Consider the following 13,438-nt stretch of genomic DNA (forward strand, 5'->3'; position numbering starts at 1 on the left):
TGTATGCTAACCTATTCTCTCTAAAGTGACACAAAGTGCTTCAATAATCGGACAATTTAACTGCATTAGAGCCAACTGGTTTTATCATTGTCAGTGGGTGTTTCGATGCAGTCTCTTGCTGCATCACTCAAATACGTGATGAAGAGCCATATCACCTCCCAACTGTTCACAGATTTGGAAATAAGATAACCAAACCTCACAATTCACATCAAAGAATACAGAATATTCACATCCTATCTCATTTCACAAAGGGTTTGGCACCTAATTCAAAATAAAATCCAGTCCAGGATATCCAAAATAGGTTCTTACAGTCCATTTTATGTATAAATATGGTCAGTTAAAGTTTACTTCTCACTGGGGAAGGATCTAAAATCATTTCCATTTTCTTGTACATAAAGCAGTGTCTTGAATCTGACTTTTTAATCACAACGGACATAAAGTATTTCTTACCCAAGAGAAAATTTAGTTCATCTGTCATTGAGGGACAAACTGATTAAGTGTGATGTGGCGGCTCCCTCAATTAAGCAGTTCCTCAGGAAACTTCGGAAGAATTGCACATTCGACACCTTTAAACAAAAACACTTGCAGGCTGACAGCTGCCGGGGGTGGAGGGGGGGGGCGCCCCGGCCCGCCCCCCGCAGGCAGGCGAAGCCGGGGAGGAGCCTCTGGCCCAGGCGGTGGCAGCCGGCCGGGCCCGCGGGGGTCAAGACGCCTAGACAAAGGGCGGCCCCGCAAGCGCGAGGCACGCGCCCCAGCTTTCTGCCCGCACCCAACTCCCTAACGCTAATTAATTCTACAGCCTAAGCTTCATTAGAGAGACCCTACATGATTCCCCGAGGTGCTCAGGTGGGCAACCATCGGATATGCGCTCTTCTCCGGCCCAGGGGACCCACGTCCGGCTCTCGGGGATAGAAAGGGGACGCCCCGGGTTGCAGAACCTAGCCCCGGGCGGGAGAAGGCGAAGAGGAAGCGGGATCCCCACACGCCTGCCTTTGCTCTCCCGGGAGGAGGCTCCCTCCGAGCTCCTTGTCGAGGAAAGAGAAAGAGCCGCGGTCGGCACACCGCCCTCGAGGTGGGGGCGGCGGTCACCTCCGCACTCACCGGCGAGTCTGAGCCATCGCCCTCCATGGCTGCCTTCTGCCAGGTGTCATCAGCGGCACGTTCCACTCAAACACACCGGCTACCTCGCGCAGGGTCTGGTGGGCGGGTCCCTGCGGCGGCCGTGGAGCCTGGGTCCGAAGCTGGAAGACGAGCTGGTCAGCTGTACCTGGCCAGCGGACCGACGCGGGGAGAAGTAAGCCGGGGCAGGCAAAAGCACAGGCGCGGGAGAAGCGAGCTTTGCTCCCAGCGACTGCCCCGGGAATCCCCCCCAGCTGCCGGCTGCGGCAGCGGCTCCCGCGGACTGCGGCTGGGAAGGGCGCCTCGCAGAGACCTAGGCGGGGCACCGCCGGGCGTGGCCAGGGCGTGGCCTGGGCGTTGCCCAGGCAACAGCGCCAGCCGCACAAAAGAGGCGGGGCCGCCTGGGGCTGGTAGGCCCGGTGTCTAAGCGGTGGGCTGAGCGGGACTCGGCTGGGCGTGGGTGTGGCACGCTGCTGGGACTCGGCGCCCTCAGCCGCCACCTTCCCCCTACGCATCAGCCCCTCACTCCCACCCGGGTAGCCGCCCGCCGCCCTATGCCAGGCTGGGAGGGGTCTCTGAGGAGCGGAAGTGAGGGCAGCGGGGAGCGGTGGGCGGGTGCCGAGGGCGGCGCCGGGGCGGGGAGTCTCCGCTGCGGCAGAGCAGCCGGCTGCAGCCCTGGCCCCTGGCCCCCGCGCTGCCACTCCGCCCTTCAGTTTGCTCTCACTGCGCTTTCTTCACTCGCGGTTCGAAGCCCCGCTTCCAGGCTCAGCACAGGACGGTGCGGACGAGGGCGAGCCTAAGCCACCTTCCCTGAATGGCCGCGGCGAGCACGGCAGAGCTGCGCGAGGCGACCAGAGTGAGACCCCGCCCGCCCCCTCCGCCGTCCCCAGCCAGGCGCGGCCTGGGGTTCCCTGTCCCCGCCCGGCTGGTCCCCGTTCTCTCCTGGCTTCACTTGCTGGGTGAACTCAATAGTCCCTGACTGGGCACCGAGCAGTCGTATCCCGCTTTCTGCTTCTATACCCTCAAGTCGCGATGTCACCGCACGTTCTTGCCCAGTGGCGCGGGGACCGCCTCCAGGGTGGGGATTCCTCTGCTGGATGCTGGCCAGGGACAGAAATTAAAAGGCCGCGGCAAGGGAGCGACCCCCCGCCACCCGGGCCTACGCTTTCCTTCCTGAGGACCAGGACAGAGGGTCCTGAGCGGCTCCGGCATCCCCGCACCCCCGCGGGGAGTGCTGCTGAACGTTAAGGCGCGCGCCAGCTCAAGGACTGGCGGCGTACATTTCACCTGCCACGGCGCAAGTGTGTTTCTTGTGTTGTTTTCAGGACACACGGAGAACAAATTAACTTAGGATTATTAGATCACGCCACTGCCTTCCTGGCTAGCTAAACAATTCATTCCTATGTATTAGGCTTTAGGAACAGATGCCCTAAATTGCTGGTTAAGTAGGGACTACAGAGCTGTAGCAAGACGTCTCGTTTAGGTTTTAAAATGCTTCCCACTTTTATTTCCTGTTTGGGAGAAGTCGCTCGCTGTGGCAAGTTCCGCCGTCTTCCCACAGCCCTGTCTGCAGCGGTAGCCTCGTCTCCATTCCGGCATCTAAATAAGGAGTGTAGAATTAAGAACGTTGAGGGACTATAGCAATTTTCTCTAATGGAATACCCTCCATTTACAGATGAGGTGAACAGAGGACGAAAGCTTTGCCAGGTAATAATGCCTGGGCTGTTCTGATCCGGATTAATGCCCGTTGCGTGGCCGCAGGTGCTAGACTTGCGAAGGCTTCCTTTCCACAGGTTCTGAAAAGTGCTAATCAGGAGGAGACTAACAAATGCCTGCGTGAATTAGGTGCCTATATATATATCTTTAACGGCTCAACCATTAGAAAGCATTATAAGTCTTTCTCATACTGGCCTTTGAGCTAAATAATTCCCCTTGGTGTGTAATTTCATATGAGCACACCTGCTTTGATCCAAAACTTATTAGTTGACACAGTAAAAGCGATTAGAAGGCTCCATTAACAGGAATTAAAGATAAAATCTGTATAGACAATATTTTGGTGAAAATACATTGCTATGGCCTTCCATTTTGCAAGTCAGACTTCACTGAGCTATCATTTTCTACCTGATCCACAAAATTCAAACATGATGTTAATACACTTGGCAAGTGTTAATACACTTGGCAAAACTGTGTCTCCAAAAAAATAAAAATACTTATGCAGTGGGCACAACCTTACCATTATCACCCCAGCATAGGTTTTAGTTGTGTGAGCAACTGTCTATTCATCCTTCTGAAGCAGATCATTTGGTGGTATTTTTGTTTTGGTCCCGTGAGATGTTTAAGACCTTATATTAGTCTAGATTTGAGGACTTTCTAAGCCTAATTCTTTCAGAATTATACTCTTTCAGAGTATAAGTGTCTTCTTGTTTTAATTTTGTGTTTGTAAAAATTTTTGAGTATTTTTGTGCCTCAAAGATGTTCAAAGTTAAAATAATAATTCACCAAGTAATGGTATCATTGCCTAGTTCTCTATCAAAAATATAAGATTTACAAAGCCTCTCTTATTTTGGTCAAACCTTTTTGTGATATCGTATGTTGGTACAGCTTATCTGAAGGGACATTTTACAAATCCTATCAAAAATTTTAAATATTTTTACCTTTTGACTAACCAATTCCACATCAAAGAATGTTCCTACTGTAATACTTGCATGTGTGCACAAAAACATGTACAAAGAGGTTATTGAGACCTTATTTATAACTAAACATCATCCATAATACACATTCATACCATGGAATACTATGCAGCAGTTAAAATCAATATACTGATGAAAAAGGATTTCTAAAATATAATGTGTGCAGTGGCCCACACCTGTAATCCCAGCACTTTGGGAGGCTGAGGCGGGTGGATCACCTGAGGTCGGGAGTTCGAGACCAGCCTGGCCAACATGGTGAAACCCCCTCTTTACTAAAAATACAAAAATTAGCCCAGCGTGGTGTCACACGCCTACTCAGGAGGCTGAGGCAGGAGAATCACTTGAAACCAGGAGGCAGAGGTTGCAGTGAGCCAAGATCGTGCCACTGCACTCCAGCCTTGGCGACAGAGCGAGACTGTCTCAAAAAAAAAAAAGTACAAAACCATATGGATTCTGAATGCTGCCACTCTGGCCAAAAGACTAGGTATATCTGATTATAGGCAAACAAAAATAAGCATCTGGAATATAGCACAAAAAATGATAACCATTGTGGAGAAGTTTGTGGAGAAGTTTGTGGAGAAGTAAGGGATGGAGTCAGGTAAACAAGATTTAACTCTTCACACACACTGTATTATCTTTGCATCTTATACGTACATGTTATACTTCTAAAACGTTTTAATGTTAAAAATCCTTTCTATCCATAAACTTTTAAGAACAAAAGGTGAGGGGAAGAAGACAAATAGGAAAACTGCCATTTTAAACCACTGCTTTCCCAGTTCCCTGATCATTTCTGTCTCCCTGGGCTGCCGTGCTTTGTGTCAAGTCATCAACTTCTCTGTTTCCACATCCAAATATTCCAGCCTCCCAGGATACCAAGACCCTTCCCAGTTCCTCAAGTTAAAATCCTGGTGGGTTTTGTTTGCTTCCTTTTTATCTTCCTTTCTTCTTCCCTGTCTATCTCTGGTCAGCCTTAAATCATAGTTTGTTGTCAGATTCTGTTCTTTCTCATCCTCACAGCCAATTCCCGTGCCCACTCTAAGCCCCCTCTCCACATACCTAGATTACAACAGTAGCCTATAAATTCAGTATTTACAGATGACTTTCCATATGTGTAGCCCTGTCCTCATGCCTCTGTTTGCACAAGGAGCAGAATAAGCTACAGTCCTGGACCACAGGCGGCTTGGTATTGGAACATAAGGGGGTAGGGGGTGTGTGGACATGTGTATTTGAGTGCGTGTATGTGTGTGTGCGCGCGCATGTGTTGGAGAGCAGGAGTTAGAGGGTGGTAAACTTGTGGTAACAAAATAAGTTTGGTAAAGTATGGAAGGCCTCTATGGTTTTGTAGATGTTGAGCAGCTTTTGAAGGCTTTTTAGCAGGAATGGCATGAAATATCTGAACTTTAAAAAAATCATTATTCCCCTATTTTACATTGTATATGCTATCCCTTGGTGCCTACTCCTCCCCAGTCTGGAGTATCCTAGCACCTCCTTTTTCAATAGTTTATTTTAAAATCTGGGTTAAAATGCAAAACAAGAAAACCTATCCCATTCTTATCCCCCTAAGTCCACAGACCTTCAATACTCTTGCCTTCATTGTGATATCTAATTTTCTACTTCTGGTATTACTTAATTGCTCTTCTATCACAGGGGCATGAGCTTTTTCACATCCATCTACTTCATGTAGTCCAAAAGGTCAAGTTTCCCCTCTCCAAACACACACAATTCAGGCTTTGATAAAACAGAGTCTCAATCAATGTTCATTGCTTGATATTTAAAATATAAACCCCTTACCCTATAAATCATATACTACTCCATAAGCTGACTTGGTCTCTTTCCATATTGATTCCTAATACCCAACAAGAGATTTAATTCCTGGCTGGGTCAAGTCCTAATGACTATGGTGCATATTAATTGGTTTGCTCTGAGATCAGACAGGCAGGGTACCACCATTCTATTAGTATATACTAAACAAGAAATAGAAACAAGGTAATATGGCCACGTATTCCCTAAACTCTGCCCCCTTTTGGGAACCCCTAATAATTAAGCAACCATAGGTATAAAATCAAGAGAGCCCCTGGACTTATAGAAAATAAAAAGTATGGAAATAAAGTAAATTACAGGGTTTTCCAGTAGATTGGCACACAGACCACCTATACTACTGGGTATGAGGAGGTTACCAGTGAAGGGATAATGAATGGCATTGTCTATCAATTATTGACTCAAGCTACTGACAGGCCAAGCTTACCAGTCATAAAGTGTTTCTGTGGGAACAAAGTCAGGGGAGAGGAGTCCAGAGAGCCAGCAAGTTTGGATTTCCACTACCTGGCCAAATCCTCCTCATCTTTCAAGTTGCACTTCTGGAGCCTCCTTTATTAGTTTTGATTTCATTGATTATCTCCCTTTATTCTGAACTCTTTTAGCACTCAGTTTAACACAACTACCTAGTCTTTGTACACTGATGTTTGATGTTTTGTCTTCTCCACCATTTAAGCTTTTTTTTTAAGACAAAATCTAGTAAGCATCTATCTACTAAACAGTAGCACCAGAGCAACAATTTGCAATTAGGAAGATAAGAGGAACCCAGTGTTGCTCTCACGGACATTTTTCCATTAATGATGAGCGTATTGGCTGCATAACCAGTGGGCAAAGAAGTTTTCTGGCCAACTTGAGGTAAACAAAATTGGTAATATTTTGAGGCACTCTAGCAGGTCCCTCTCTGTTGACCACATCTTATTGTTCGTCCCCGTAGGGTTACTAGATTTAGTAAATAAGAACACAATACACCCAGTTAAATTGGAATTTCAGATACATGATAATTTTTTAGTATATGTTCCAAATATCACATTGTACATATTCTAAAAAAAAAAAGTATTTGTCTCAAATTCAAATTCAACTCTACGTCCTGTATTTTATCTGTCAGCCTTACCTCCACTTCTTAATGATCACAATGTGGATATAAGGTGCCTTAAGGCCCAACCCTGTTGTCATAAAAGCTAGAAGTAATAGCTTTCATTTATTTATGGCCTATGATGTGTCGATAACATCATATCGATAACACTGATAATGTGTCAGTATTAGGAAACCTGCATAAAAGATTCATTTAACCCTTGCAGTAACCCTGTGAAATAGGTATAATTCTTTTCAGAGAAGACATGTAACAACTAAAATTCCTCTCCACCTCCGCCCATAGATTAAGTAATATGCTTAATCTATAGGCTATGTACTACATAGCTATATACTAAAAAGCCAGGATTCAAACCTGGGTCTCAGTCTAGCATCCTTATTGCACTGCCCACAGGTAAGTATACAATACAGAATTTATAATTTCACTAAAAATCTGATTTAAACATCCTTTTACAAAGTAGTTTAGGAGACACCTTTTTTTTTTTCAAATTATCTTTAGCACAATATAGTAAAAAATCAGAGGAAAATTATGATATTTATGAAAGTAGCTCTTTTCAAATGATATTACAAAAATCTAAATCTTCTGCCTGCCTTCCCTACTCCCCACAGCACATACATTTCACCCAATTTCAATATATATATTTTAAAAACCTTTAAAAAATACTTTGTAAGCCAGACGCGGTGGCTCACCCCTGTAATCCCAGCACTTTGGGAGGCTAAGGCGGGTAGATCACTTGAGGTCAGAGCTCGAGACCAGCCTGGCCAACAGGGCGAAACCCTGTCTCTACTAATAATACAAAAAATTAGCCGGGCATGGTGGCGTGTGCCTGTAGTCCCAGCTACTAGGGAGGCTGAGGTAGGAGAATTGCCTGAGCTCGGAAGTGAAGGTTGCAGTGAGCCTGAGATTGCACCACTGCACGCCAGCCTGGGCAACAGAGTAAAACTGTGTCTCAGAAAAAATAAAAATAAAAATAAAAATACTTATGCAGTGGGCACAACCTTACCATTATCACCCCAGTTTAGATTTTAGTCATGTGAGCAACTATCTATTCATCCTTCTGAAACAGATCATTTGGTGGTATTTTTGTTTCGGTCCCAGGAGATGTTTAAGACCTTTTATTAGTCTAGATTTGAGGACTTTCCAAGACTAATTCTTTCAGAGTGTGTCTTCTTTTTTTTTTGAGACGGAGTCTCGCTCCGTCGCCCAGGCTGGAGTGCAGTGGCGCAATCTCGGCTCACTGCAAGCTCCGCCTCCCGGGTTCATGCCATTCTCCTGCCTCAGTGTCTTCTTTTTTTAAGGTAAAGTTTGTGTTTGTAAAAATTCTTGAATTTTTTGTGCCTCAAAGATGTTCACAGTTAAAATAATTCACCAAGTAATGGTATCATTGCCTATTTATCTATCAAAATTAAAGATTTACAAAGCCTCTCATTTTGCTGAAACCATTATACTCCTTAGATGTGCCTGAACAGTAATTATTAAATTATGGGAACTGAATGTAACTTCTGGCTATTTACACATAAATGTAAATATGCTAAATACACAAAATACAAAGAGATATACTAAAATTTGTATTCTATATTCCTTGTCATCAAATCTTCATTAATATGATTCCAGAAGAGTGTATGATGGTGATAAAAAAATTAGTGAGGCAAATCTTCCAAGAGACCAAAACAGTTGGAAAATACTGCTTTGAGTAACCTTAGATATTGACCACAGATTTGGAAACCTCTCTTTTAATCCAAAGAGATTAGCTGCAAAAGAAACAAAAAGACAGCTTTCAGAAATGGTAAAAGTTTCACTGCTAGTGAAATATAAGGAAATACATTTTCATTTTTAAGCCTCGAGAATGATCGTAAGTATTAACTACACTTTCGCAGTACTGTTTGATGAGCAGAAAGGTCACAATGGCAGATATCACTGTGTACTTTAAATATTAAAGTAGCCATCACAATAGAGTAAATAAGCTGATCCAGTTTGTCCTGCAGGTTTTAGGTTACCCTAAGAAAAAAGGCTCACTTCCCACATTTCAGAGAACATGTGGTATGCTAACTTAATTTGAAATAGCCACACAAACTGCTGCCACTGGGGAAGGAGTGAGATTGGAGGTAGGCATGAACTTAGACTTTTTACTCTGTAAAACTTTCTGTGAAGTTTGAATATTTTACAACAAGCATATATTCAGGTATTAAGTTTGTAAAAATATAAACCTATGTATTTTTAATTATGTACAGAGTTTGAGAAGTCCAGTACAAGGATGAAACAAATCTGGGAGAAAAGTGAGAGAAATTAAGAAGATGGTGAACTCAGTGGTCTCAACTTTGAGGGATGGTGGGGCGGAGGGCAGGCCAACTACAGGCCTCTGCTCTCTTAACTCTCATAATTAGACCAGTTTCCCATTATTCTTTACATTACAAACCCCAACTACAAAGTGGAACCTAACCCCACAGAGGAAAATAAAGCAAGTCAGTCTCAAAGGTCTGCTATTCCATAGTTAATATTCAGTGTTCAAATCCTGTATAATCACACACAAAACAGGGGTCTTAAATGGGCTAGTGCTGGGGCTGCGGGGCGGAGCAGGATTTGAGCCTGAGGAGAGTGGGTAGGAAATAAGCTTACGTTGAAATGGTTAGGAGGCTACTCCTGACCAACTCTCCCCCTCCAACCCCCACAAAACAGAGAGAGGAACTGTCCTAAGTTCTTCTTGGGAGAGACTGCTTTCCAACCTCAGAGATTTCAAAGGGACAGCAGGCCTCTCCATCTTTAGAAGTCAACCGGGAATGCTCATGGGTTTGCTGCAGGCCCATTGCTGAAGCCTAGTGAAGAGAGAGACAGAGAGAGAGAGAGCAGAGAAATCCAGTAAATGAAGCCAGAAAGTGTTTTTTCATTATAGTGAGCATACTGTGATGAACCCATTGCTATTCTGAGGGTTTTGTTTTTGTTTACCTGACTTGATTATAAGGAGTTTTAATGGTTCTGCCCTACTTCCCCATTTCATGTTCATGGGACATCCATCAGTCGGCTTCATGGTCACCTGGGCTGTTCTTCACATGCAAATCCCTGGGTCCTACCCCGAAATTATTCCCTCAGAATTTCAGGATTTGTCTGCTATTGAAGGAAAACATAGCCAACTAATACAATTCTGGCTTACTTTGAAGAATATCTGAGCGCCATAGGACAAAATTGACCTATCAATCATCTTATTCTCCATCCTATCAAGAGTAGTCCATTTCTTTTGTTCAACCAAAGGCATTCTTTTTCCTCCCTGCCCCCCTAGCCCCTCATCGTTCCCAAATAGATGCCCCTGTTAGGCATTCCCCTAGACCTGAGCAGTCGGGGTGCTGCTGCACCTCTTGCTCTTTAGAGGCCGTGGTTCTGGCCCTCCTCTGGTTGCCTGCCTCTTTGCTCAGAGCCAGCCCTTTCTCGGGGTCTTCTCTCCCCAGGGTCCATTCTTCAGAGGGAAGGGTGGGCCGCAATATGCACCCTAGGCCCGAAGGGTGGTCAAGGGGCTGCTGCTGGGGCGACAAAGAGCTCGGATATACTGGACAGTGGGTGCTGAAGGCCCCTTGAGGTTCAGGATGGTGCCTGGGCTTGGAAGAAAAGTGGAAGGAGGGTTCTCCATTTGTACTTCTGGCCCGGGGTTGTAAATGGTAGGGGAGGCCCAAGACACAGCTCCACTTTCGAAACGTTAATGAATATTCTGTTTCTGATGAATGTATTCAGTGCCTGTAGAACAAGAGAATTCAGAGAGGCGTAGGGTTGGTTCATTTGGGACTTTGTAGGCTAAGAGTGCATTAAACCAGCTCCCCAGCCCTGGGGCCATAGGACTGTCGGGCATGAAGCTAGAACTACTCTATATGCTATATCGGCGGCGTTGGAGTTAGTGGGGTGTGGGACTGCAGGGTTTCAGGTGCTCACATTAGAGCTACAGAATCATCCTCCTTCCTGTTAACCGCACACAGGGAGTCGAGTGTTCCTTTGTGCCATCACCTCTTCTCGAAGCTCCAGGCGCAGAGGGCAAACGCTGACGCCCTTTCCCGCCTTCTCTCCGTCTGTGAGTCCCGGAGGGCAGTGCACTGTGCAGCCTCCGTATTTCCCGACACGTTCCGCCTGCAAACCACTTAGGAGCTTCTGCCGGCAATTTCTCGGATACAGCGCGGAGCCCAGCCTCCCGCACTGACTCAGGCCCGGCACCACCCCGCCCGCTGAGGGCGTGGTCGCGGGCGCCACCGACGGCGCCAGCCTGGGTTCCTAAAGGCTCCGGGACAGGTGTGGGGCAGAAATCCCGCTCCTCCAGCATCTTCCCCTCCCTACCAAATAAGGCTGCTTTAAATATTCCCGGCCTGGAGCAGCAGCAGCTAAGGACGTGGAAAGAGGCCTGAAAAGGCCAGGGCAGGGCGAACGGAGGTGCTGTCCCTATTTACCCGCCACATGCTCTGACTGCCGGCTGACCCCAATCCCACACTCCGAGCCTATTCACTCGCTGGGCGGACCCTGCCTCCACGCTCCGCGCCCAGGCAGAAAGAGGTCACCCACTCGAAGTCACCACGCTGGAGTAGCCCTGGTTGGTGGGGGAGCGCCCCCTTGGCCAACGCCCCGCCCTCCTCTCCATCTTCGGACGCTGGGCTCTCGCCCTTCGGTGTCCGGGAGACCCTATTGCTGCCCAGCTGGCCCCAAAAGCGTCCGAAAGTCCCCTCTTGGCTTGTTTCGGAGATGCCACGCAATAAAGAAAAGGCGGCTACTTTGCATTCCGCAGCTGCTGGGACGCCCGGGCTGCGAGCGCGGCTCCTGGATTCCAGCCTCCCGCCCTTCCCTGGCGCTGGAATGGACACGGACGCCCACAGTGGCGGGCCAGGTAGTGCCGGAGTCGGGGACCCAGGCCGCGGCGCCCCGCGCCTCATCACTTACCTTGCCTTTAGCTAGCAATTCCATGATGTAGCCAAATTCACTCATCTCCCCAGACTCCGACATGTTTACGCCCCTTCACAAACTCTGGAGGACCGACGGGGGTGTATCGAATTTGTCCTTTCTTTTCTCTTTTTCTGTTTTTAGTCTGAGTTTTGCCGAGCTCCCCGCCCATAAGCTGTTAACCAGGAAAAGTGAGGAAGCGCCGAGGAAAGCAAGAAGCGGGCTTGGGTGGAATGAAGGCCATCGAGGGCTCCCGGGCAGCCTCGCCCGGCTTGCTAGGATCTGGGTGCAGCGGTCCGGGCTGCGCGATCTAACGGAACAAACGAGGGCGGCGGCGGCGGCCGTGAAACCCTCACCAGGCGGAGCCGGGCGCGCGGAGGCTCCGCCTCCTCGGGGGTCGCGGCCGCGGTCGGACCGCAGCGGAGACAAACAAACGCGCACACAAAGCGGGTCCGCCGAGTGCGGCGCAGCCTCAGCTGGACATTCCCCGGCCTTTATCGCATGCCGGCAGGTTGGCCGTCCCCGGCTCTCGGCGCGAAGATCTGGAAAAAAGCCCCATCGCACTGTCTGGAGGTGCGAGGGCAGACAGAAATGAATACAGAGGAGGCGCAACAAAGGGGCTGGCTGCCAGAGCCGGAAAATAAATAAATAAATACATAAGCGAAGGCCAGGAAATGGCAACGGCGCATCTCAAGTCAGCCTTCCTGAAATCCAATAGGTAATAAAGACCAAGCCCCGCGCTTCGGAGATGAGAACAAATACAGGGATTGTATTTTAAACACTCTTAGTTGTGTAAGGTCTATTGTATCTCCATATCCTTTTGATACTCAACTTTCCTTTAACAACAACAAAAAAAAAAAAAAAAGAAGAGAAAAGAAAATAAAAAAAAAATGCCAGCCAGGTTCCTGGACACTCTCACCGTTAGTTACCACAAGTCCACTTTTCTAATTATTTGTTTCGTTTGTTGAGTTAAAGCATTCAGTGCAGGCTTCTCACATTTCTATACTTCTTTTTATAACAGCAGCTTCCCTAGGAGGCTACAGCTGAAGTGGCCTCAGACCATACCTGACAATCTTTGCTTCTCTTCAAAAGAAAACTTGGCTGAACAAAGTCAGTCCCAGGCCATCACTCTGCTCTACGCAGTCTTTGCGATTAAAGGCTTGATGTTTTTTCTTTTATTAAAAAAAAAAAAAGAAAAGAAAAAAGCTGCCAGCAATCACTAGATTAGACACGAATAAGATTTACTACAAGGTTCGTGAAACCACTTTCCTTAAGCAAGTTGGCGGAGTTTGCGTTGCGCTCAGCACCAGTGGGCAGGGTGATGTGTCGAAATGACCTATTTTACAGGTGTATAAGAGTTTTGCAGGCTTAATGAGACGTGGGGATTTTCCTTCTTTGCCTCTTCCTTTTGTCATTTTCTAATTTCTCCACTTTGGTCCAGAAATCCAGAAGCATACACATTTCTTTCTTTTTTCAGCACACCTCTCCGTAAAGCTCCAATAGTGTTGCTCTGTAACTGTTGTTCTACCAGAACTTTGCTTCTTCAGTGTTTTACTTTCCTGTATGTGCTGGTGCTGAAAACCTCTTAGAACAAGCAGCAAAAGTTAACATGCTGATGTTCACAGTTAGGGGTCTGTAGGAGGCAAGACACAATCATAATGCTTCTTGGATGTACAGCTAGAAGCTTCTTGTCCCTCTTAAGTTCTGTAGAACTTCATGTATACTCTTTGCGTCCATAGGAAAGCTAGTAGAATTCAACTAAGGTCTGTAGCATCCATAAATGGGTTCTTGCCTACTATTAGCAACACTTGATGGATTA

General features: G+C 46.9%; 1 protein-coding gene across 5 annotated transcripts in view; it reads right to left on the reverse strand.

Moving 5' to 3' along the window:
* TRIM36 (tripartite motif containing 36) overlaps positions 1-12,179 on the reverse strand; it is a 56,799-nt gene extending 44,620 nt beyond the window's left edge. The window contains exons 1-2 of one of the 5 annotated variants that reach the window (XM_012505581.2): positions 11,620-12,127; positions 2,598-2,718 (exon numbers count right to left, since the gene is read on the reverse strand). In XM_012505581.2, coding sequence (XP_012361035.1) covers positions 2,599-2,718; positions 11,620-11,682 — 183 coding nt within the window. In that variant the 5' untranslated portion in view covers positions 11,683-12,127 and the 3' untranslated portion in view covers position 2,598. Of the gene's footprint in view, positions 1-450; positions 567-1,101; positions 1,462-2,597; positions 2,719-9,192; positions 9,528-11,619 lie in introns of those variants that run through there. The other 4 variants (XM_012505580.2, XM_003259846.2, XM_003259845.3 and 1 more) reach the window with 4 other exon arrangements.
* Between the last annotated feature and the right edge of the window lie 1,259 nt (positions 12,180-13,438).

The sequence above is a fragment of the Nomascus leucogenys genome, chromosome 2 (genome assembly GCF_006542625.1).
Source record: "Nomascus leucogenys isolate Asia chromosome 2, Asia_NLE_v1, whole genome shotgun sequence".
Lineage (NCBI taxonomy): Eukaryota > Metazoa > Chordata > Mammalia > Primates > Hylobatidae > Nomascus > Nomascus leucogenys.